We start from the raw sequence: 25,486 nt of genomic DNA on the forward strand, positions 1-25,486 counted from the left end.
GCATGCACATCTGTACATCAGAAGAGGGCATCGGATCCCATGGGACTATAGTTATTGCCATGTGTGCTGGAAACTGAACTCAGGGCCCCTGGAAGAGCAGCCAGTGCTTTTTGCTTTGTTTTGTTTTTCTGGTTTTTGTCTTGTTTTTTTTGTTTGTTTGTTTTTGTTTTTGTTTTGAGACAGGGTTTCTCTGTGCATGACTGGCTGTCCTTGAACTCACTCTGTAGACCAGGCTGGCCTCCAAGTCAGAAATTCTCCTGCTTCTACCTCCTGAGTATTGGGATTAAATGTGTGCACCACCACCGCCCAACCAGAGAGTCATCTCTCCAGCCCCTGAAATGCTCTTCTCACTATGGTATCTAGCTACAAAAAGATAAGCACTTGGCAAATACTATGCTAGATGATCAGAGTAAGATCCATCAAGATGTAAGTAGGTCCTTTTGATGCAGAGGTTGATAAATGCATACAATTATTCCTGAGCACTTTCAAATCAATGGTACTCCATCCTGGAAGGAAGTGGTAACCACACAGAACAGCTGCTGGGGAAGGTGTCTGCATTTGCCAGGGGCCGGGGAGCTCTGTACCTGGGGAGGGGAGAGAATCGCTGCTTGGCTCCACCAAGGCCAGGTCCTCGGAGGCGCTGTCTCTGCAGTCCCGGCACTGAGAGTGCTGGTGTGAGTTCACACAGAGGGCATAGATCGCATACTTCATGGCACAGAAGCCCTGGTAGAGGGTCAGGCTCTGACACTGGCTCAGGTGCTCAGGGACTGAGGCATCATGGGTATCTGAAGCATAGAAACACAGAAGTTCAGAGGTAACCTTTTAAGGCACGAGCAGCAAGCATGGCTGAAGCAAAGAGGGTTGGCCTGTGGCTCTTACCCTCCTGCCTGTCTGAACTGCAACCCTCCGGGTCTTTCCTCTAGTCAACACCAGCTTTGTCCCCGTTGCTTTCTTTTCCCTATCAGTCTTCCTTCTATATGATGCATGGCCTCCACTGCCTGGGCTCTGTCTTCTACCTCATATGGCTTGTATCCCAGCCATGGTCCTATTGCTGTCCCTTCTCAAGTTTAAGTCCCAAGCTCCAAGTATATCTCAGTGGGTTCAGGGGCCAAATCTAATCTTTGGGAGCCTTTGCACTTGTAGGTGTGAGTCAGAATTCTATTTGGGGTGGGGGTGGGGATTTGCCAAACAAGTTGCCCATCTTTTTGGAGGTGGGGGAGGGAAAAAGGAATGTGGTGACATAGGTTTGTGGCAGGTTCTCTTGAAAAGTAAACCAAAGTAACATCTCCCGACTGGAGACATCAATTCTCATCTGAGACAGTTCCCTGACGTGTGGAGCAGAATGTGACTCCACTGTGGCAGAATTTTCATTCAGCAAGGAGAAAGAGCCCACTCATAGGATCTGGATTTTTAAGAAAAAACCCAAAGGTTAAAGAGTGGCTTTGTTATTGTTCCTGGCAAATCTTTCCTCCAGACTTCTTGCTCTGTTTAACAGAGTCTGAAGAAGGCACAAAATGTGTTGTGCCGAAGTTTATGAAGCATCAAGTACACTCACCAAGAATTTCCACAGAGCTGAGAATACAGAAGACATTTCACAGCATGGCTTCACTGATACTCTAGCTGGTCCCTGACATGATTCCACAGGGCAACAATGGGAGTATGTCCATGGCATTCCCTACACCTTGGTGGCAGAGGGGATGGATGCTACTACATCCTCTAATCAGACGTGGGGGGACAGCAATACTTCAGAGGATACATGCTGGACCAACTGCCTAGCAGGTATCCTGGCAGCCATGTCTAGACTAATCTCTTACTGCAAGGGACGTGTGAGAGACTCTTCTGAGGGAATCCTGGCCAACTCACCACGCTCTCCCTGGAGGTCCTTGGTTGGCTCCTTCTGTAACAGCTTGAGGACTTCTTCCTCGTTGAGGGCTGGAAGGTTTGTAAGGTGATGGAGAGAGTAGAGCACTGAGTGGCTGTCCCCACCATGTAAGTGACACAAGAGTTCTCTCTTTGGTATGAGGCTGCTGGAAAGGAAGGATGGGAGGGTGGCGAGGGAGGCAGTTTTAGGGAGGCAGTTTATACTGATGTGCGACAGAGGGACAAGTCTGTTCTTCTCTGACCTATAATACTTCAGGTTTCACTTTCTCAAACTATCTTTTACTAGATCTAGGATAAAAGATGATATTTATTCACACTGAAGGAATTATATCCACCAAATAAGATACTTGTCTAGAAAAGTTCTAGGACGAGCCTTTCTGGTTAGTGGTGTCTTAGAAGGCCTGGTGATCGATGTTCCTAAGTTCCATATGCTCTGTAGCTTTGAAATAAGCTTCTTTGTTTTACTTCGATTTAGAACTCCTCCCCACTCACCCCCTGACTAATTTACTTTCTGAGCACTGGTGAGATGAACAAAGAATTAAATGAAAGTTCAGATCTGGGCTAAGTGACCAGGAAAATACAGGGTTTCATATACACCCAATGAACATAGGCTGAATAACGTATGATCCAGAATAATGTATGGCTTAGAATATGGATGATAATTTACTTGCTGTATCACTCTGTACAGATTATTTAACAATTCTGGGCTTCAGTGTCTCACTTTTTGTGTGGGTGGTTGTGGTTTGTTGAGGCATGGTCTCACTATGTAACAACCTTGGCTTTCCTGGAACCTGCTATGTAGAATGGGCTGCCTGTGAATTCACAGAGACCAGCCTGCCTCTGCCTCCTAGGTACTGAGATTAAAAGAGTGAGCCACCACATGTGGCCCTTAGTGTCTCATGTTTAAAGGGAGAATCTTGTTGGGATCTACTTCACTGGAATGTTGTGAGGACTGATCATCTTCTAAAGGGCTTAGAACAATGCATGGCCGACAGTACATGCCTAGGGATTATGAGCTGTTGTTCTTTTAGACTCTGGATTGTCCTCTGGCTATGACACAATGGTTGCAAATGGAAGTTGATCATTATTTATGTTTTCTCCACACAGAACAATTATTCCTACCTGGCTAATAGTATCATTCTTTTTTCCAGAAATGGAACACAGGATTGAATGTGCTCCCAGGTAGGGTAGGAAAGGGGATGGCTTGACAGGAACATACCTGCTCTGCTGTACGCACCACTCCAAGACTTCTAAGTGAGCCCACAGTCCTTCACAGGCATCCCCGAGAAGCTCATCATGGCCTTGGTCCTGTGTCAATGCAGAAGAAACATGCTGACTCAGGCTCCTGGCATCAGACACTGTGGCTGCCTAGGAGACTGAGCTCCGTGGAGGCCCGGAGGCCCACAGCCCCACGGTGTTTGCTTCTGGAGGACCGTGAGGTGCTGACTGAGATACCTGGGTCCTGTAGAGAGTCTGGAGTAGTCTCTTTGCTGATTCAAGGCTCTGGCAGTGTGTCCAGCCCAGAAGCACGAGCAGGTGACTGAGAGGCCTGAATTCTCTATCAAGCAGGTATCCAAGGCTTGGGAAATCTTCCTCTTTCAGCAGGGTCAGTGCTGTTACCTGCGAGCCAAAGGTCACCATAGGTGGCTACCCAAACTGGAAAGAATGACTTCCAGCTTCATAAGGACAGGATTCCGATAATGATACAAATAGTTACATAAAAATAAATGTCCCCAAAGCACATTGTAAGAATTTTGAAGTGAGGGATAACCTTCTGTTGTGACCCCATCTACTCACATAGCACATGAACTACAAGATGGGATTCAGAAATATCTGCTGACGTAAATAAAGTCCAGTTGTAATTGGGAAGGCAAGACTTAGGGGTTTGTTAAATCTCTCTGCCAGCTAGACCTAGCATTGCTGCCATGGCCTTCCAGAGAGCTGACACAGAGCCAACATCTTATTTCCTACTAGAGGTTTAACAGAATGACAGTGGCTACAGCATCAATCATGAACAGAACTGATCTTCAAAGGCCTCCCTCTCTAGGGGCTGCAGGATGACAACCAGAGGATTTGTCACTAGGCTGTAGGAGTTGGATACACAAGTGGGACAGAGTTCTGGATTCTTCTATGTTGGACAGTAATTAAGCTTGACTTACAAGGATCTGCTCCAGGAAGTGTTTGTTGTTACTCAGGCAGTAGAAAAAGGCCATTTTCCAAGCACGGGCTGGGTCAGGAGTGGAGAACAGGGCCAGCATTGTCCGCTCAGGATCGGGATGATCTGAGAAGACAGAATATCACACCACAAAGATTACTAGTGGCAAGCGTCCTTTTTCTATGCTACAGTCCACACTGAAAACCAAGTGATGTGAGACTAGGCATTTGGATTTATTTACTTAAAATTTATTAGCTAGGCAGTGGTGGTGCATGCCATTAATCCCAGTACTAGAGAGGCTGAAGCAGGTGATCTCTGGGAGTTTGAGGTTAGCCTGGTCTACAGAGTGAGTTCCACGATAGCCAAGGCTACACAGAGAACCCTGTCTCAAAAAAACCAAAAAAACTAAAAACAAAACAAAACAAAAAAACACAACAAAAAACCCTCCCAAAACCTAGAAGGATGATGATGATGTGTGTGCATGTGTTTACTATGGAGGCCAGAGGACAGTGTTGTGGAGTCTGTCCTTTCCTTCCACTTTTATAGGTTATGGGGATCAAACTCAGATTACTGGACTAGTGTGGCGAGTGCCTCTACCCACCGATCTTTCTGGCCCAAGAGTAGACTCTTGTAAAAAGCTAAACCCAGCTGTTTACACTTTATCCTAATGGTGCTTTACTCTTATTAGTAGCTTATGCAAAGCTCTTTTCTGCTGCTGTTATTTTATTATTATTATTATTATTATTGTTGTTGTTGTTGTTGTTGTTGTTAGTAGCGGTAGCAGCAGTAGCAGTAGTATCCTTTCTGAGACCAAAAAGCTCTCCTGGAACTCGATTTGTAGACCAGGCTGGCCTCAACCTTACAGAGATTTGCCTGCTCTGCTTTCTCAGTGCTGGGATTAAAGGCATGCACCACCACCACCTGGCTTCCTGTTTTTTGTTTTTTAGCTCTGATTTAATCAATCAATCAAACAAACAGACAGACAATTATGAAATATGCCACATATTCTTGCTTAGTCTCTCTTGTCTTGGACAATAAGCAAATATAGCAGTTGAACTTCTGAACTTCAGAATGGCTGAGGATATTGCAATTACCAAAGTAGAAGGAGAAACGGTGGAAGAACACACCTTTTCCTGAAAGCGTGGCCTTTGGTGGCCTTTCTGCCACCTTCTCTGCATAGGTGTGGCCATAGAGGGACAGTAGGTTCCGTCCAGCCTTGTGCAACAGGCAACCAAGCAGCTGTTCCTCCTGCAGGGGACTGCCCTCAGTCTTGCAGGTCTCCAACAGCTCCTCACACAGGACACGCCATTCACTCTCTGCTAGTTCATCAGTGCAGCACAGAGCCTGAAGGGCTCCACAGACAGCATCGGCCACTCCAGCGGGCTGAGAGGCAGGGACCCGCAGGGTCTGCAATGCCTTTCGGATGAGGTCCAGCAGTGATTTCTGCAGAGGGCTGGGACAGAGGCTGGCACTGTGGTGCTCCTCAAGCAGCAGCTCCAACAGGGCCTGGGCGGGCCGGGAGGCTTGCTTCAGAAGATTCCAGAGCGTGGAGACAGCTTCAGGGCTGAGCTGAGGGGTCTCGGACTCCCACCTCTGACTTCTGTCAGGTATACTGCCCGCTGGGCCTTGTGCTAAGGTTTCAAACAGCTCCTAGGTGGAGAATGAAGACAGGGATTGTGGTGGTCACCCAGACGGTTACGTATGCAGGAGCAAACATTTCTATGGCATTTCTTTAGCGAGCCACTCTTCACGGCTCTTTACAGAAGAGCCAAATCAACCATTACGAAAGTCTCAGGGGAAGACACTCTAGTTACAGCCCAGTTACCAAGTCTTAACCCACTCTCCCCAAAATGTATACTGGAGACCTAAATTAAGGACTATAGATTAAGGACCAGATGGGCAAGGCATTATGCATACCTAAAAGCACTTCAACTTATTTTTTGAAAGAACACTACATGTCAGCTTTCAACTACTGATTTGAATTCTGTCCACATTTTAAGGTATAGCCCATTAGATCCTTCTGCTATATTTCGAATGTGCCTATTAAAAGTTCCTGTGTCAGGGGCTGGAGAGATGGCTCAGAGGTTAAGAGCACTGACTGCTTTTCCAGAGGTCCCTAGTTCAATTCCCAGCAACCACATGATGGCTCACAACCATCTGCAATGGGATCTGATGCTCTCTTCTGGTGTGTCTGAAGACAGCTATATCATTGTATTCATATAAATAAAATAAACAAACCTTTTAAAAAAAAGTAAGTCATGAAAAAAAAAAAGTTCCTGTGTCAGTACCCAGATATATGGCATATACCTGGAATCCCAGCACTTGGGAGGCTGAGACACAATTTAGAGTTTGTGGCCAGCCTGGGCTATGACAAGATGTTGTCTCAAGAAATGAAAATAACAACAAAAATAGTTCATGTGTTGGTTAACTTAATCTCCGATTTCATGTGTTAGTACATGGAGACTGAGCCTTTGGGAGCTAGTTAAGATTAGATGGAGTCTAACCACAAGCCCAATTCCCAGGCTATTCCCAGGCTTGTAAGAGATCCCTGAGTTAGCACACCTGTCCCCTCTCTCTTTGTGATGCCCTCTGCCACGTCATGGTGCAGCAAGAAGGCTCTTCCAGATGCTGAGCAGATACCACTATGTCACTCTTCAGAGTGTCCAAACCACGAGCTAAAGAAATCTCTGTTTTACAAACTACCTAGCCTGTGGTATCTAGTTACAGCAACATACATCAGAGGCTCTCGCTTAATATCCTAATCCACACTCCTTTGACACAATTAAATGAGTACAATATAGTTTATTAAAAACAATGTCTCATAAGCCAGGCCTGCTGGTGTATGCCCTTACTCAATACTCAGGAGGCAGTGGCAGGTGGATCTCTGTGAGTTCAAAGCTAGCCTGAAGTTCAAAGGACAGCCATACTACACAGAGAAACCCAGTTTTGAAAAAAGAGAGTCTCATATGTGTATCAGCTCTGCCTCCTGAACTAGACTGTGAAAAGCCTGATACTGTATAGCCAGACTGAAGGAGAAAGGAAAAGGCCTGATACTGTTAGCCAGACTGAAGGAGAAAGGGAAGTGCATTGTTCTCCACATCTATAGATGCTGCGCAGGGATGGATTTTTATTAATTTCAAGTTCATGAGCCCTTGAACTCATTCAAGTCAGTTCTCACGCAAGTCCTACCATGACTATGCCTTAACTGCTAACAGTGTCAAGTAAGTGTGGAGAGAACAATGGGCTGGGGTGAGGATCAAACACAGAGTGACGGCCTAGAATGTGCAAGCCCCTAAACAATGCTAATTACAATTTTAATTTCAATACAAATTAAAATAAAGAAATGAGGTATTGAGTCTTGAGCACTTAAGTAGCAACTGATGATATAACTATATATAATCTATTTATTGATTGCTAACTTTTTTCTATCTATCTGTATCTATAAATTCAGATAACTACATCTATATCATTCATTTATTAATTGCTAACTTTTTTCTGGGGGGTGGCAATGGAGACAGATGTTTGCTGCATAGCTCAGGCTGACCTCAAATTCTTGATTACCGGCATATACAAGAGAACACTTAGTTGGAATCTGCCCCTAGAGGGCTGTTGCAATGATTAGCTAGAAAATATCAATGTATCTGTTAAAAAGCCAACTCTGTCCAATACTAGTTCCTTTCCTTCCATGAATTCTCTATCATCTACTGGTCAACAATTCAAATATCTTAAATTAAACCCAAGCAATGAGTTCCTTCTAGGGGAAATGCAAAGAACAATTGATTGTTTGTTACAATTTGTACTGCTGGGCAATCTGCTTTCAGAACTCCAAAATCAGGTAAGTTGATAACTCAGTTTAAACTACCCTTGGAGGGGCCTGTTTTGCTTTCTCTGAAAACAAAGGGTAGCTAACATTTTAGAGACCTGTTTACCCACTGCCCCCTGAAGTTGAATTTGTTGAGTGACTGCCGGAGGCCCTCAGTCTTACCTTGAGGATGGTTTCTGGAATGTCACCTTGGAGGTCTTCTGACAAAAAAAGAAACTCAAGCTTTCTCCGGAAAACTGTAGAAAGTAATTTCTAGAGGAAGAGTAAGCGGTTAGAGGTGAGGCATATGCTTTGCGTAATAAATACGATTTCTCTTTAGTTATCTTATTTCTGATATTTCTTTAAGATGAGGTACTTTTAGCAGTTAATTCCCTGGATAAATTTTTTTAAAAAGATTTATTTTTATGTATATGGGTGATTTATATATGTCTGTGTACCATGTGCATGCCTGGTGTCTGCAGAGGCCAGAAGAGGATGTCAGATCCCTGAGACTGGAGTTATATAGATGGTTGTGAACTATAATGTGAGTGCTGGGAATTGAACCTGGGTCCATTAGAAGAGCAGCCAGTGCTCTTAACTTCTGAATCATCTCTCCAGTCTTTCCTGGATATGGTTTTAGATTCTTTACTTTGGAAATAAAGTTGGCTAAACTTGAACTCTCTTTAAATTAATATGCAGGTGCTTGGAAAGGTGGCTTGTTGAAAAAGTGCTTGCCCCACAAGCATGAGGACCTGAGTTTAGATCCCTAGCATCCACATTAAAAGAAAGGCTGGGTGTGATGGTGCATACCATTAATTCTAGCCTTTAGTCCCAGCAATCTGGAGGCAGTGGCAGGCAGACATCGCTGAGTTCAAGGCCAGTGTGGCCTACATGGTGAGTTCTAGGCCAGGCAGAGCTACATTTTGAGATAAAATCAAACCAAACCAACCAACCAAAAACAAAAAAAATCCCCAAATCTGTACTGGAGAAATAGCTCAGTTGCTGAGATGCACAGACAAGAGACTCATATACCTAAAACCAAACACAATGTAAACACAATATAAAACAAACAAGAATGACTAGCTAGGGTTGAATGCATATAATCCCAGCACAGGAGGATCCTGGGAGCTTTCTGGATGGCCAGTACAGCTGAATTGATGAGTGTCAAGTTCACCGAGACTTCATCTCAGAAAAAAAAAAGATGGACAGAGGAAGACACCCAATTGGCCTGATACTGACAACCTCTTCACACACACGAGCCATTCCATGTACATATTCCATATGAATATGTATACACGCACATGTACATGTACACACATACACACACACACACACACATACACCATTTAAAGCCTACAATGACTAGCCTCAAACTCCAACGTTTGTCCATTTCATATGCCTTTTCCTTTTTGAGACACAATCTTGCTGTCTAGCCCAGGCTTGCCTTATGTCCTCTTGCCTCTGTTTCCTTCCTGCTAGGATGAGTATGACACCATGTTTGATAATCTTGCTGTCTAGCCCAGGCTTGCCTTATGTCCTCTTGCCTCTGTTTCCTTCCTGCTAGGATGAGTATGATACCATGTTTGACTCCTTCTTTTTCAAAAATCACTCAAGTTTTCCATCAGGATTTTTTGTTGCTATGTGCAAAACAGTTGCCCTCATAACTCTCTTTTGATCCAACCACGATTTTGGTATTCTCTATCCTTTCCATATCAGTTACTGGAAAAAAAACAACAACAAAGGGGAGGGATCTAATGTTTATTTAGCAAGCATGCCTAGCACAGGATACCATATTTCACTTCCAAATCAAAGAAACCCATGGCATGCATGCAGCTATGTGTTTTAAAAATAATTCTAACTGGAAGTGAAATGACTAAGGTGTATTTTATAATCATTCCAACATGAAAATTTTAAAACAGCAATACATTTTTGATGTAGAAAAAATTACAAAGCAGTATTACTAATGACACTGAAAAATCCATTTACCATATAATTTTGAACAATGGCATAGTGTATTTATTACATATAGACAAGCTTCTATTTAATAACCAATCCTGAGAACTACAGACGTGAGTGTTATTTCTAGTTTTCCGCTTTTAGAATCAGCTTATCAGCAAACATTGCTGTAGTTAAACCTTTATACACATGCTTACACTTGTAAGCCTAAACCACAGCAAGATAAAAGAAACAGAAGATAAAAGTGAATAAAGAGATAAACCCAGCATCATTGTTTCAACTAACAATTAAAAGGCAGAGCTCTTGACAGGCGGTAGGAGCCTGGAAAATAAGCTGCTTCGAGTTTCTAGAGCATGAAGCCACAACAGGTTCTGTGGCATTCCAAAATGCACATGGAGACTTGGTCCTTCTATAATTCTCCAAACAACAAAACTACTCCTGTAACTGTTTAAAGAAGCAGATCCCTGGAGCTTGAAGAACTAGATAATCTGTCTGATATTGGCCAAAACAAGAACCATTCCCAGGCTAGGCTAAGGAGGCCGGCACGTGAAACGCAGCACCTGATAGTGTTGAGCAAGCTTCCCGAGAATAAGCGAGCAGTGAAGCCACAAGTAAGCAAGTAGACCTCTTCCCTAAAGGGGAAAGGTCAGTCAGTTCAACGGACTTCATGTTTGTAATGGGAGGATCCTTATTCAGTAACAAAGCCTCGCTCTACCCCTCCCTTCAAAGATGCTATGGAATCTTCTTTTCTACTTTACTTCATTTTGTTCTCTTTTCCCCTCTTCAGTTCTGACTCTTATTTATCCTAGATCTCACTGTTTTACAATTTTGCTTCTCTTATTTATTTCTGCTAGTCTTTCTGTAATTTCTCTTTGATGGACAATCTTCTAAAACTCTGTCTAAAAGATACATTTATGCTGGGCAGTGGTGGCACACACTTTTGATCCCAGTGGAGGAGGCAGAGGAGGCAGAGGCAGGTGGATCTCTGTGAGTTCAAGGCCAGCCTGGTCTACAGAGTAAGTTTCAGGACAGCCAGGGCTATACGGAGAACCCCCATCTCAAAAACAACAATAACAACATCACAACAAAAAAGTTACATTTAGAACAAGAACTTCTGGTGTTTTTGGACAGTCATGAGAGGGACAAATGTGTAAAACATAAACATAAAATTAATTCTGGAGCTGGAGAGATGGCTCAGTGGTTAAGAGCGCAGACTGCTCTACTGAAGGTTGTGAGTTCAAATCACAGCAACCACATGGTGGCTCACAGACATCCATAATGAGATCTGATGCCCTCTTCTGGAATATCTGAAGATAGCTACAGCGTATTTACATATAATAAAATTAATTCTGATGTGAAAGCAATAAATACAAAAAAAAATAGGCAAAATGATAAATACTTAAAAATTGATTTTTTTTTTTGAGACATGATTTCTCTCTGTAGACTTGGCTGTTCTAGAACTTTCTCTGTATACCAGAAAATACAGAGATTCTCCTGTCTCTGCTTCCTAAGTGCTGGAATTAAAGGTGTGCACTACTACCACCCAGCAAAAATTGAATTTCTTACTTTGAAGTTCATATAGGCTAAAATAATTATGATGTCGAAAGTGGATGGGGTAGAGGGGGAGCAGATCTTGGTTTCATTTCTGGCTTTCCCAGAGTCATGTCGCTTGAGTCAAATGTTCCTTGTTTACACACACACACATACACACACACACACACACACACACACACACACATATAGATTCTCTCACACTTTTTCTTTGAAACACAGTCCTGTTATGCTGCCCAGGCCAAGTGATTTTCTTTGTCAGGATCTTGAGTAGCTGGGATGGCAAGCTTGTGCCACCATGCCCCACCCATCTTGGCACAGCCACTGAGCTCCACAAAGTTCTCTTCAAGAGCAGGACTCCTAGAGATATTTAACAAAACAGCATCACTCCTAATGATATATGGTATGCCAAGCCACCAGGGCAAATTAATGAGCAAATAATTTCCACAGTCAGCGCGGAGAAAGACAACAACCAACCACCAAATAAAGGAAGTAAGAGATAGAAGGAAGATCTCCGAGCTCCTAAGTTCTTCTCAGACCTGGCCTCAGGGAAAAATTTAAATGTAAACCCACTTACCTTTTCTGGGGCCAACCATTTTTCTAATACAAGAAGCCAGAGCCAGGCTAATCTTTGAGGGTTGATGTCTGGCCCACATCTAAAAAAAAAAAAAAAAAAAAAAAAAAAAGAAGGAAAGAAAGAAGAAGAAAGAAAGGAAAAAAGAAAGATTTAGTAAAATAGGAGTTCCAGCGCACCCTTCCTCGTTTGTGATTCAGGATTTACAGTTCAGTTTTCAGTCAGCCCACTTCAGATCTGAACAGGTAAGCCCTAGTGAGAAAGTCTCAATTGTAAGTAACAGTTCAACAAAACAGGGCCACGTAACTTCTAGCTTGCCTTAATGCCTGCACCTTATCTAACTGTATTTTAGCTTCCCAGCTGCAGTGTTGTTCTGCTGGCTGGTCTGGAACTCCCGGGCTCAGGCGATCTTCCTCTGCTTCAGCCTCCAGAGTGTCTGGAGTTGTAGATATAGCCTCCCCATACCTGACTTAGTTTTATTTTTAAGTATACTCCTACAGAGAGAATCACCGTAATGAATGCTATCTGAAACACACACACACACACACACACACACACACACACAAACACAAACACTGTCCTTCACTGTTTTAAGATAAGGCTTCATACTGTAGTCCAGGCTGGCCCTGAACTCCTGGCATTACTCTTGCCTCAGCTGGGATGCATGGGTTAAATTACCATACTCAGATCCTAAGTGTACTTTTGAACACAGAAAAGGAATCAAATATAAAAGAAAACAGGGAGTTCATAGAAATTCACTTATAACTATACAGTTATAGGAATTTATAAGCCTTACTTGAAGTCAGTAGGTTGGGCAGTAATAGCCCAGAACTCAAATTTATGGGGGGGGGGGGGGAAATAACAAGAGTCATTTGTTTCTCCGGTCTTTATGTGCTCACTCTTTCCTTCTACAGGATTTCAACAGAACAGTTAAAGTGAGAGAAAGAATATGGTATTATTTTGGCTCCTATGGCACTAGTTAATAACTTAATTTAAGATCTAGGATGGAGAACTGTGGTTCTCATGAGGCAAGAAGGGGTCATAGTGTAAATATACCGTACAGTAGCAAGGAGTGAGAGGATTCATGTGCAGTGTGCAGAACTTCTGTATCTTTATTACAGTGGGCTTATATCAGCCCCTGAATGGATAAAACTGCATAGAATTACAAGTAAAAAGCAAATATAAATTTAAAAGTGGAGAAAATCAAGTAAGATTTTTCTTTTACTGTAGTTAATAGTAATGTACTTTTCCTGGTTTTGCTGTTTTAGTACAGCTGAATGAGATGTCACAACTGGAGAAGCTGGAAAAAGCTTGTGCCAACTCTATTATATTTCAGCTTTTTGTGGGTCTATGATTATTTCAAAATAAAACAGTTTAAGTTGATACATTTTCAATTCTTTGTTAGAGCAACAACAGCATCAGTCTTATAAGCAAGAGGAGTGAAGAGGGTTTGTCTTTTGGAGACAGAACGCAGTTAGGCCATCCTTCCATGTATAGCAAACAAGAAATGATATTCAGGATCCTTTCGGTAGCCAGGCTTAAACTCAGCTGCAGAGGGTAACTCATGGCCATTGGAGTACAATGACAGTAAAATACATTACACAGACAAAACATCAGAATATTGAAATGTGCTCCACGTCTGCTAACTTTTTAAGAAAGTAGCTGATTGGGGGCATAAAGACCAGAGTACAAACACTGAGCCATTATCTTCCTCTCTGAGATCCAGGTATGAGCGGGGATCGCTTACCTTAGCAGAATGGGACACTGCACCAGCGCCTGTAGTATGTCCTCCACCTTTTGGGGGATCTCTCCTTGTCCCTTGTGTAGTTGAGGTACACATGCTTGTGCCAACTCCCAGTCTCCCCTCCGCAGGCACTCACAGAAAAATTCAAAAAGCTGCTCCTCTGTAGCGGTTTCCTCTTTTCCAAATGGGTAACTCATTTTCCCAGCACAGAGTGCAGGTAGATAGAAAATAGAGGCGTTACGCGAAATACATTCTCATTTTTCTCATTCGTGGAGTACCCCCTAGAAACAACACACGAGCTGAGAAGAAACGAAACTTTAGATAAACCACCCAGCTCCTGGCCCGAAAGAAACGGCAGAACTTACTTTTCTAATGATTGTTTTGGGTTTAATTTGACCTGTTACTATCTCTTTTTGAGAGCCGTCTCTTTCCCTTAAGGGGTGGATCCTATCTCCTAACGCAGACCACACATATAATAATCTTAATATTTGTGTTAGCCTGGGGCGCAGACACATAAATTTACTTCCGCATTCCCTCCTGAACATTTTGTCAGTCAGACTACAAATCTCTAGGTGGGTGGATGCCTTGGTAAGGATGAAAACTCCCTTGGTTAGAGCCTTCTGTGAAGGCAGAGGGCTAAAGATCAGGAGATCAATCTGGGACTGTACTGCAGAGCCGGGAGGCTGGGGGACAGGGATGCTCCCCCTAGCGGGGTCGCGGACAGCACCCTCGCAATCGTCCCTGCGCCTTACACTCACCTGCTCCCGAAGTCGAATGCATTTTCACGTTCAGAGCAGCCATGTTTGATCCCAGTCAGGTGACAGGTCCCATTGCGAGGAGTGGTGGAAGGGGCGGCGATGACGAAAGAGAGCGCCGCTCTTATTGGCTCAGGAAAAGCAAGATGCAAATCAAGTGCCATGTTTATTTGAGTCACGTGATACCACCTGATTGCTCTGGTGAAGCTGAGGAAGTTAGATCCGCTAGCTACCCGGCTGAGGACCCTCCCTAATTGTGACTGCTCCTCCTCGCAACACCTTCAGTTATTCACTTCGGGGGAGCTGGGGCCAGGAATATCTGTGTTTCACGTCCCCAACCCGCCACCGTCTTTTTTTTTTTTTTTAATGTCAACATTTTCTCAGTGCCAACCAGTGACAGATGATGGGTTAGGCACAGGAGTTCTGGATCTCCCTATATCATTATCCTATCTAATTCCATCGTGTATATATCATATATATTATATAATTATATGTCCATCAGAAGGCTGAGGTTGGTACAAAGGAGTTGCAAACGAAAACAAAGAGTGAGCAAAGACTTTTCAAGTAATCAAGTCAGTTCTTTATTAGTTTTTCTTAACGCAGCTGTTTTAATACTAAACCTACTTGACTTCCTTTATTTTTCTCAACTAAACTCAGTGTTTTTTTTCAATGTATATTTTAGTTTGAGACGCTTTAGTTAGTATTTCCCAGACATTTTCACCATCTAAGTGTGTTGAAAAATTCAAAGAAAACACAAAGCTCTCATCCCCAAATGGGAGTAGGGCAGATTGTTCATCCTTTCTCCAACCACTCAGCCACACAAAAGAACCTTCTCTGGCCCAGGAAATAACTTTAAAATGCGATTCACTGAGGAAAAGAATTTCTAGTCAAGGTTTTCCTTGCTTCACATTCGTCTTGAAAGGTTCTGCCTCTCGATTTAGACAATCATTGCAAAGGAGGATTAGTTTCGAGACTGAACTACAAGTCCCAAAATACAGCGGGACTAAACCGAGATTTTTTTCCTGCTTCTGATTGGTTAAATCGCCAGAGTACCAACCAACCAGCGCCCCAGATGTTGCTGCTCGCACTTTTCGCGGGTAATTGTGTGAGGGTGGGGGAAACTTTGAAAGTTCGATGCTGCTGACCCGGTACTGGAGTTTTCTGAGGCGGGCAGTTGTGGGGAAGAGAGTGTGCTCATTATCTCGTGCTCCCTCTAGGAGACTGTCGGGTCGCGGAGAGTCCTGCTATTGGGCACGTACTCTGTAACGGGGCTCGTCCCTGGAACCCGGACGGGGTCATGGGGCTTCCGACTTCCTCTAGAGAGGCGAGAGATGCTTGGAATGTTCCATGTTTTACTAGGACGTTCTGCGTCAGGTTTTCTAACTCTTGATATCTCTCCCTCCGCTTTTGGGCAAATTAGGAATCCGGGCAAGTTTAGGGAATGTCAAATTTGTGGTGTTAAGAGCGCGGAATCCTGAGTCAGATCTCTGGATTCGAATGCTGGCTCTACCCCTTGGATAGTTCGCGTGTTTACTAAACACATTCGAAGCATTTAAAACTTAGTGTCTGGCGCATAATAAGGGCCCGATAAATAAATTAGCCCCTGAGCCCCCACAAAACAGCTGGTTTTTGTTGCTTCACTATTTTTATTGTGCGTCTAACTGAAGCTCAGTCTTTGAGATGCTATCTGTCTCCGAGACCCACGTACGCGCTGACGTACACTTCAGGAAGACAGGCTTACGCTATAATAACGCACAGACCAGATTAAGGAAGAAATAAGTGCAAAGTGTGGAAATAGCACTGGAGAGGAAGCGATTGATTGGAGAAGAGTTTGTGTGGGGAAATATATGTGTTTGAGTAACCTAACCTAACGTTGTGGATGGTCCGGTTAGAAGAATCACATGTTTATAATGATTGGTTACCTTGAGTGTTAGGCACCAATTCTGGAGTAGAAATTAGAATCACCTTAGTTTTACATATGAGAACAACTTTGCCAAGGATACAAATCTGATTGTGCCTTGCAATCTTATATTTGAGTGAGAGTTAAGTAAGGGATCACCTTTTCAAGTTGAAAAAAAAATGTGATTATAAGATTTTGGAAGTTGTCATATGATGGTCTCGTAAAGCATTTTAAGCAATGAAACTGACTTTTAAGGGAATTACTTCTAGTAGGATTGTGACATGCAACCTAATTTTTTTTTCAGGCCAGTTCGAGACTTCTCCCTATCTGCTTCAGCAGCACGTGTACATAGCAATTACAATACTTGTTGCATAGAGGTAGTTAGTGGAATATATGTCTCTTCATTCTTCAATTGTAAGTATGCAAAAGGGAGGACATATGCTCCACATAGCATGTGCTTAAGAAATATCGGTGAAAGAAACAAATGAATGGAGAATATTGCATTTGCAGAATTTATATTATGTTTGGGAGAGTAGGGAAATAAATTGAAGCCACAAGCAGAAGTGAGGGCAAGTGGTGAGAGTACTACTATTAAATCAAAGTGGTTATTGCTAAGGTCTTTCTAATTGGACTTGTGGGTGTTTTTTGTTTTTGTTGTTTGAGGGCCTGAACTTATTCATTAAATGATGTTATTGCCTAGAACTACCTTATCTGAAAAGCACTAGGCAATAGAATAGCCTAAATATAAATGTTGGTAAATTTCCTCTTAAGGAAACAAAAATTCCAATTGAAGGAAATAGAGGGAATGTATTTTGGCTTTGTGAGGAGAGAGGAGCGTAGAAGATGGGTGATGAAGAGAGAGAGGAGAGGCATTTAATGTAATTCAGATAATTTAAGTGTTAAGTAGTCGGGCTATAACGTTAGTAGTAGGAATCTTAATTCTTGTGTATAGTTTTGTTCTTTTGTATATAGTTATTGATTATTATCACTTTATTCCATGGAACAATGAGTTTCTATTATTTCTGGAGGATACATTGCCATTTCAATGAGCTACACAGTCTCTGCTTTGCATACATCATTACAGGGATTACAGCGGTTCTAACTCCCTGAAGACAAATACTTCATGGTCTCATGAGCTATCTAAGCTTTAAGAGGAACAGAATTTAACTCTATATGGGACAGTAAGCAGCTAGTATAATAAAGAATGTTATTGATAACATTTGATTGAGATTTGTTCTGACTTTTAAAGAAAAAGCAACAGTGAAATAAGATTTGTGGTCCTACAGTAGTACTGGGTAAGAGTATAGGTCTCAGAGGCGAACTGCTGATGAAACTCTAAATCTGGTATTTATTTGTTTATTTTCTGATGACAGTGAGATAGCTGACATTTGCACATTAGCTTCCTCATATGACAAAAAGACAGTTCAACTTTTATTATACCCTGTCAAGAATATTAAATATAAAGTTTTGGAGCATGGTTGATATTTAGCAGATTTCTGTTCATTTTTGTTACAGTTCAGTATAGACTTGTCACTCAGAAATCCATTTTTGTTGTTGTTGTTGTTTTTTGAGACAGGGTTTCTCTGTATAGCCCTGGCTATCCTGGAACTCACTCTGTAGACCAGGCTGGCCTCGAACTCAGGAATCCACCTGCCTCTGCCTCTCAAGTGCTGGGATTAAGGGCAGGTACCACCACTTGGAAATGGCATCTTAGAGATTACATAACCAAACAAAATTTGTTAATAACACTCAATGTCTTAAAATGTTATAAGTGATGGCTAGTCATGGTAATCAACTTGAAACTCAACACTCAGGAGAGGAAATCTCAATCGACAGATTGTCTCCATCAGGTGGGCCTGTGTGCAAATCTGTGGGGACATTTTCTTGACTGCTAGTTGATGGAAGAGGGCCTGGCTTGCTGTCAGTGGTCCTCCTCGTGAGCCGGAGTGCCTGGTGAGCAAGCTGGAGAAGCAAGCGGTAAGCAGCAGTCCTTTGTGGTCTCAGCTTCCATTTCTGCTTCAAGTTCTTGCCTTCAGTTCCCGCCTTGGCTTTCCTTGACAAAGGACTGTCATCTGTAAGCCAAATAAACCTTTTCTTCTCAACTTGCTTTTGGTCAGTGTTTTATCACAGCATCGAAAGGCAAACTAGACTACTGTGTAAATGTGAAGTGCTATTAAAGTCAAGTAATATCAAAAGCTTGCATGGCATGTATTTTTTGAGGTTGCCTACTTTCTCTGCATCCATGGTTGATAAGTAAGTGTCTTTCCTACTTTTTTATTAGCATTTTTCCATGTTTTGCTTTGCACAAAGAGAAGTTGGAAGCACTTTATTTTATAGGGTGTCTTGTATGACCTGTTCACTATCATTTTTATTCTTTTCTTATGTTTTTCAAGATTCTTTGGGAGACCTGGAAATATGAGCAGCAAGAAACTAAGACGAGTGGGTTTATCTCCAGAGCTGTGTGACCGTTTACACAGATATCAGATTGTTAACTGTCAGGTAACATTCATGTATTTTTACTTAAATTTTATGTGCAAATTAATTTTAAGTATAATTAATAACTGTTAAACTTGGGTTATAAAGATTTAGGGTTGTAGGGCAGGGGTGGAGGGGGGACGGAGAGCGGGACTGGGGATATGATGGGTCAGTAACATCTTGCCTTGTAAACATGAAGAGTTGAGCTTTGGGGCCAACACTGTCATAAAAAGCCAGGCCTGGCAGTGTGTACCTGAACTCCCAACTCCAGGGAAGTAGAGACTAGAGGACTTGCTAGGTAGCCAATCTAGCTAACTTATGACCTCCAAGTTTGCTTCAGAGGTCAGGCCACAGAGATGGTTTGAAGGGGGGTACCCAATATTGACTTCTCACCTCCACAGACAGAAAATAAAAGCTTAGATAGACAAAAGTATGTTAAACAATGGTGCTTTCCATACATGGTTTAGGTTACATTTCAGCTGGAATTTTTTTTTTTTCTTGGTTTTTCGAGACAGGGTTTCTCTGTGTAGCCCTGGCTGTCCTGGAACTCACTTTGTAGACCAGTGGAATTTTATTTACCGAAGACCAATATTTGTATTTTAGGACGAGAATAGCTATAACATAAGGAAGAATACCCCTTTCATCTTCTCGGGGGTTCCTGAGAAGTTTAATCCACTTAAAAATTATTTTCATCATTACTTGAAAAATATGACTTAACTGAGATTACAGTGTGGATGTCTGAGATTAACAGTCAGCGTTGTTAGTATGATTTACTAATTCTGAGGATTGAACCCCAGGCTTAGGTGCTCTGCACCTGAGTTATAGCCCTGAGCAGTATATTTTTCCGTTTAGCTTCCTAAATGTATACAAGAGAAGTTGCTCTTTTTCCTTTCCTTTTTCTTTTCTTTTTTTTTTTTTTTCAAGACAGGGTTTCTCTGTGTAGCCCTGGCTGTCCTGGAACTCACTCTGTAGATGAGGCTGGCCTCGAACTCCGAAATCCGCCTGCCTCTGCCTCCCAAGGGCTGGGATTAAAGGCATGCACCACCACTGCCCAGCTTCCTTTCCTTTTTCTTTCTTTCTTTTTTCTTTCCCACGTTACATCTTTAAGTATAGTGATGAAGAAAGTCCCTCTTAAGAGGGAAAATAGGACTAAAGCTTTATTTTAGGATTCCTGTCTTTAGTAAACATATTTTTCACAACATATAATTTTTTGGGGATTGATTTTTTTTAAAGGGTACTGTTGTTTCTTCTATTAATACATTTAATAATCATGTTTATGTTTTAAATGGCTTTAAGAGTATGAGTATTCTCTTAGTTGTCAAATACTTTTCTTTGAGTTAACTTTTAGCCTATTATTATTATTTTTTTTTTTTTTATGAAACAGGTTTCTCTTTGTAGCCCTGACTGTCCTGAAACTTGCTGACCACACTGGTCTTTAACTCAGAGATCCCCCCCTGCCTCTGCCTCCTGAGTGCTGGGAGGAGTGCTGTGCATCATCACCATCCAGCCTCAAATACTTTCTGACCTGTTCTTTCTGGGCATACATTTGGACCTAAACTCAAGTGCAGTCTTCATAAACGCTTGGACTGGGGTGCTGTTCATGATGCTGCTTGGGGCATCTCCTGAGACACTGATACGTGCCATCTGGAGACTGTGAGTGTAATAGAGTAGAAAAAAGACTGTGCCTCACGTTAAGGGGCACGCAAGTGTGAAGAAGCTCAGTTGTAGGCTGGAAAAGAGGCATGCATATATCTGCAATAAATAAAATTTATTTTCTGCCTAGAGATGAACAATGACAACCAAAAGTTTTCTGTTTTATATTTGCTTTTCTTTGAAATTAAAAAAAGCCCATGATGAGCATTTCTTTTTAATTCTTGTATCTTTGTTACGCATGCACGTTAAACCATTTCTCTTTACTTTTTCTTTCTTTCTTTTTTTTTTTTTTTTTTTTTTTTTTTTGTCTTTTTAGGACTTTTTAAGTCTTTCCCCACTAGAACTTATGAAAGTGACTGGCCTGAGTTATAGAGGTATCCAGGAGCTTCTGCATACTGTAAGCAAGGCCTGTGCCCCACAGATGCAAACGGTTCGTGTAACTTAACAAGAAGGGTTGTTATTTACTTTGGGGAACAAGAGAGCTCCCTCTTGAGAGCAATGCTTTATTAAAACATGAAGGATGAATGGGGGAGACAGGCGAACACATTGGGGATAGATAGAGGTGGGGCCGGGGAGGGTCTGCCATTGGGATGGCAAGCACAAAGACTCTGCGAAGGTGCTTGTTCATCGACTAGCTTAGGCTGTGCCAGTGGAACACTGTGAAGAGGGGAGTTGCAAAGATGCAGCCATCGAGAGAAGCTGGAGGCAGCGTGGGGTCCTGTAAACAAGCTAAGGATTTCGGACATTATTCCAAAAGTAGTAAATCATAAAAGGATACAAGCGGCGTATTTGAAGAGGATAGGTCTTGAATGCACATTGAAAACATTCGAAAAGTATTTGTTACTGTGTTTTGGGCAGATGGTGGTTGTAACAGATTGTTAGTGTAGTGATGAAGCAGAGGCTGGAGTATTGATTGCTATTGAAAGCAGCTTGGGAGGGAGAAATTGTAGGAAATAGGCTTAGTCTCACGGATAAGATACTCCATATAAAAGAGTAAAGCCTAAAAGAAAGAAAAGAGAGAAGCAAAGAGACACTCCCTGGCCCCTTCCAGCTACTCCTCCAATGTAACACCATCTCACCTCTTTCTGGTTGCCACCAGTCATGACAGCTTGGGTTTAGTACAATCAAAGATGAACTGTCTGACAGACTCTTTATATATCTGATTGTCTAATGGCAAATATTTAGATGTTGAGGTAGATATGTCAAGTGGCTCCATAGGTCGGTCACAAAGGACCCACAATTTGAACTGTCGCCTTGTATGTGAAGGAGTCTTGGTAGATGACGGCTTAGTCCAGAGAGGTGACTTGGTACAGGGGCTTCACTGTGGCCATGGCTGCCATGACCATTGGTGAAGCGTCTGGAGGCTCTTTGGACTTCTTGTCACATATATTTCAGCATCTAGCAATTTAAGATGACTGTAGAGCCACTGGACTTAATTCTGGCGAGACAAAGCCGCTGTTTTCCTCAGACCTCCTTTCTCAGTTGCCAGTTGGGGTAGCCTGAGTTCGCTGTTCACTCTTTTGTTCTCTCGTGTGCTGAGAGCATCCTTAGGATCACTCGCCTTCAGATTGTGCTTTTAAAATTAAAAGGAAACAGAATTTGTCATGTTAAAACCCTTGGATTGGCTCTGCAGCATCTGTGAGTACTCTGTCTTCATCTCTACTTCTGTATGCTTCCCACACTACCATTATTATCCTTGGGATAGTTGGAATAGCTTCCTGATATGTGTCTTACTTTCTAGTATTATCTATCCATCTTCAAGCTATTCTTCTAAGTCAGTGGTTCTCAACCTTCCTAATGCTGCAGCGATCCTTGAATACAGTTCCTCATGTTGTGGTGACTCCCCCAACCACAAAATTAGTTTCATTGCTACATTATAATTGTAATTTTGCTACTGTTTTGAATCATAATATAAATATCTGTGTTTTTTGGTAGCCTTTTGGGGGTTGTTTTCAACACAGGTTGAGAACTGCTATTCTAAGCCAACTTTAGAATCTTCTCAAAATAATAATTTGTGGTGTTGGGAAGATGATTCAGCAGTTAAGGGCCCTGGCTTCTCTTCCAGAGGACCCCGGTTCAATTCCTAACACCCACATGGTGACTCACACCATAACTGTAGTCCCAGGGGATCCAGTGCCTTCTTCTGGCTTCTTCAGTCAGCAGGCATGCATGTGGTACACAGACATATATGTAGGAACAACACCCATACACATAAAACCATATTGTGATAATTTGTAGTATTTCCCACAGATGGGTGAATTTGAAGAAGAGAAAGTTGTTGCCTCATAGTCTGGCTCAGACTACACCCTCTGCAGAGTCTCTAGGGGAGCATCCCTTCCTAGCCTCTTCCAGTTGTTGAGGAACTGGAATTGAGGCATTCCCTGGCTTGTAGCCATTCCCCCTCTCTGCTCCATCTTCCCATCACATTTTTCTCCAGTGAAGCTGCCTTTGCCTCTGTCTTAGATGTATACTTTTGTTAGCATTTGTATAGTCCAGGATTATCTCCTCATCCCAAGGTCTTTACGTTAGTCACATTTGCAGACCTCTTCTTCACACAGGCTCCAGTGATAGGTATACCTATCTTTTAGGGGTCATTTCTCATCTCTTCCACAGCCTCTTTCAAGCCGTGCTTCAGAAATCATCCTATGTTTGAAATGATCATATGATCATGTTACCTCTATCCTAGAGCTCTGGGCGTGAGGCCTCTGTTTGCTTTTCCAGCCCCATCACTGCCACACTGCTCTCATGGTCTGCCTTTCAGCCATCCCGAGTGAACTATGTTTAATTATTGTTTGCAGTTTCCCTTAGCTTCCGCCGCTTTCCCGCTTCTCCATCTTTCTGTGCATATTCTTGCCTCTTTGGCAGGAATGTCTGTGTTCCTTTTGCTTATCTAACGGTGGATTCAGAGTTTTGCATAGGCAGCTGACTCTTGAGAGAAGCCCTCTAGACAACCAGGTCTGGGTCAGGTGTAGTCTGTAAATCTCCATCTCTTGTTAACATTGTAGCCGTCCAGCGTTCTAATCCCATAGTCACTGGCACTGGGTAAATACTCACTGTTCAAATGAATAACAGAGGAAAGAAGGGTGGCTTGTGGTTACAGATTTGGTTTGTGGTTTTGATTGATTAGCAGCTGAAAGAGACGTGATGCTTATCTTGTACAGGCTTACGAGTTAAAGACACGAAGGTCTGCACATCTCTCGCCAGCGTTCCTATCTACTACCCTTTGTGCTTTGGATGAAGCTCTGCACGGTGGTGTGCCTTGTGGATCTCTCACAGAGGTAAAGGAAACTCATACCTTTTTCTATAAGTATCAGAGCCAGGAGGAATGTTTAATTTAAAAAAAAAGCATGAATTACCTCATGAAAAGTGAATTAAGTCCTAAGTACTTGGCTGGCGTGGTCCTGCCAGGATCATGGTAGTTGCTTTATAAATAGAGATATTAAATAAATCCTTGCTGGCTGACTAGCTGTGTCTGGGCTTTTGTTCCTTTGAATTGCTTTAAAGAGTGATGAGTATTGGGTCTGGGGAGGTGGCTGAGTAGGCTGAGCCCTTATGCTTGCTCCACAGTCGTGAGGAGCTGAGCCTGGGTCTCCAGCACCCATACAGCCGTGAGGAGCTGAGCCTGGGTCTCCAGCACCCATCACAGCCGTGAGGAGCTGAGCCTGGGTCTCCAGCACCCATCACAGCCGTGAGGAGCTGAGCCTGGGTCTCCAGCACTCATGTAGAAGCCAGGTGCTGGGGTGTGTATCTGTAATACCAGAGTGGCGGAAAGGAGCTGCATCTGGCTCAGAGCATAGGGTCACAGGAGTAGAGAATAGCATTAAGTGTTGATCTCAGGCCCCACCCCATGCACACACATGCATGAATTCAGACACACGCTTATACCCCATGCAACAGTGAATATTATGAAGGAGTATTAGGAAACAATTGAGTGAATTAAAGAAAGGATCTCTACTTTGTAGATTTCTAGTATGAATCAGTTCTGATAATATTTGAGCAAGTAATATATTAAACTATAGCCAGTTAGTTTTGTTTCCTGCTATTGATAGCGTTTGATCCTAGGAAGCGATAACTTGCTGTGCTATCTTATATTGTTGTACACTGAGCTATCCTCAAGCTAAGCGGCTTAAAGCAACAATAAACACTGACTTCTCAGTGCCTTCGGGAGTGTCTGAGCTTAGTCGTGTTGGCAGTGCCTGCAGTCAGCCACAGCTTAAGAAGCCCAGAGACGTTGACTCCTAGGAGGCTCCCTCACACAGCTGGCTGGCTGCTGCTGCTTTGTGGTGTTTCTCCCCTAGGTGGGGCCTTCACACCTGCCTGTATCTTCTCATGATGTTCTCGCTCATTTCTCTCAGTGGAAGTGGTGATGTCCTTGGTGATCACACCACTGCTTATGACAGGCTCTCTTCATTGTAAGCGAGCCATGCCCGGCTCAGTGTCAGGGAAGGGAAAATGGGGCTGTGCCATTTGAATGACGTTTCAAGAAGATGAGGCTCCTCACGGACACTATGGCCCTCTTCTTTGAAAGCTGTGTTGGTGTATGTGGCTGTGGAGCCTGTAAGAACTTGCCAGAAAAGTTTGGAAGCAAAGTTCTGAGAGCAGACATGCTGTATGTTAGTGAGTGTGAGTGTGAGTGTGAGTGTGTGTGTGTATGTGTGTGTGTGTACACGTGTGTGAGTGCACATGCGTTGTGAGGTGCTGGGTATCAAACCCATGGCTTCAAGCAATGTCTGGTTCACTGAGCTATATTCCTAGCAGTTTCTTATAGTTCTTATAATCATAATTTAAATGTTTTTTTTTCTTAAAGATAGGGATTCTGTTTTAGGGAATCTTTTATTTCCTAAATTCCTAGAGAGATTTAAAGACTGCTATGTTTAGTAGAATAAATAGTTGAATAAATAAATAAGTAGAATAAATAGTTGAAGAATGGGTAAACTAATTAAAGGGCTGTTGTTGTCATATATTACCACCAGATGGTGCCAGAATTACATTTTACACAATTTTTTAAATTTTTTTTTTTTTTTTTTTTTTTTTTTTTTT

General features: G+C 42.6%; 2 protein-coding genes across 11 annotated transcripts in view; one reads left to right on the forward strand and one right to left on the reverse strand.

Moving 5' to 3' along the window:
- Zfyve26 (zinc finger FYVE-type containing 26) overlaps window positions 1-14,520 on the reverse strand; it is a 63,477-nt gene extending 48,957 nt beyond the window's left edge. For 2 of the 5 annotated variants that reach the window (XM_031355555.1, XM_031355551.1), the window contains exons 1-10: window positions 14,422-14,520; window positions 13,667-13,944; window positions 11,923-12,001; window positions 8,022-8,111; window positions 5,164-5,686; window positions 4,041-4,162; window positions 3,337-3,501; window positions 3,101-3,189; window positions 1,864-2,027; window positions 585-785 (exon numbers count right to left, since the gene is read on the reverse strand). In XM_031355555.1, the coding sequence (XP_031211415.1) occupies window positions 585-785; window positions 1,864-2,027; window positions 3,101-3,189; window positions 3,337-3,501; window positions 4,041-4,162; window positions 5,164-5,686; window positions 8,022-8,111; window positions 11,923-12,001; window positions 13,667-13,860 (1,627 nt within the window). In that variant the 5' untranslated portion in view covers window positions 13,861-13,944; window positions 14,422-14,520. Of the gene's footprint in view, window positions 1-584; window positions 786-1,863; window positions 2,028-3,100; window positions 3,190-3,336; window positions 3,502-4,040; window positions 4,163-5,163; window positions 5,687-8,021; window positions 8,112-11,922; window positions 12,002-13,666; window positions 13,963-14,421 lie in introns of all 5 variants that reach the window. The other 3 variants (XM_031355553.1, XM_031355552.1, XM_031355554.1) reach the window with 3 other exon arrangements.
- Window positions 14,521-15,520: 1,000 nt separating this feature from the next.
- Window positions 15,521-25,486, forward strand: part of Rad51b (RAD51 paralog B) — a 509,707-nt gene continuing 499,741 nt past the window's right edge. For 5 of the 6 annotated variants that reach the window (XR_004114553.1, XM_031357180.1, XM_031357182.1 and 2 more), the window contains exons 1-5: window positions 15,521-15,566; window positions 16,623-16,732; window positions 18,712-18,817; window positions 20,763-20,876; window positions 23,608-23,724. Coding sequence is in view for 5 of the 6 variants with exons in the window: in XM_031357180.1 (XP_031213040.1) it covers window positions 18,734-18,817; window positions 20,763-20,876; window positions 23,608-23,724 (315 nt within the window). In the remaining variant the exon portion in view is untranslated. Of the gene's footprint in view, window positions 15,567-16,622; window positions 16,733-18,248; window positions 18,296-18,711; window positions 18,818-20,762; window positions 20,877-23,607; window positions 23,725-25,486 lie in introns of those variants that run through there. The other variant, XM_031357181.1, reaches the window with a different exon arrangement.

This window comes from Mastomys coucha, unplaced genomic scaffold, assembly GCF_008632895.1.
Source record: "Mastomys coucha isolate ucsf_1 unplaced genomic scaffold, UCSF_Mcou_1 pScaffold6, whole genome shotgun sequence".
Classification (NCBI taxonomy): Eukaryota; Metazoa; Chordata; class Mammalia; order Rodentia; family Muridae; genus Mastomys; species Mastomys coucha.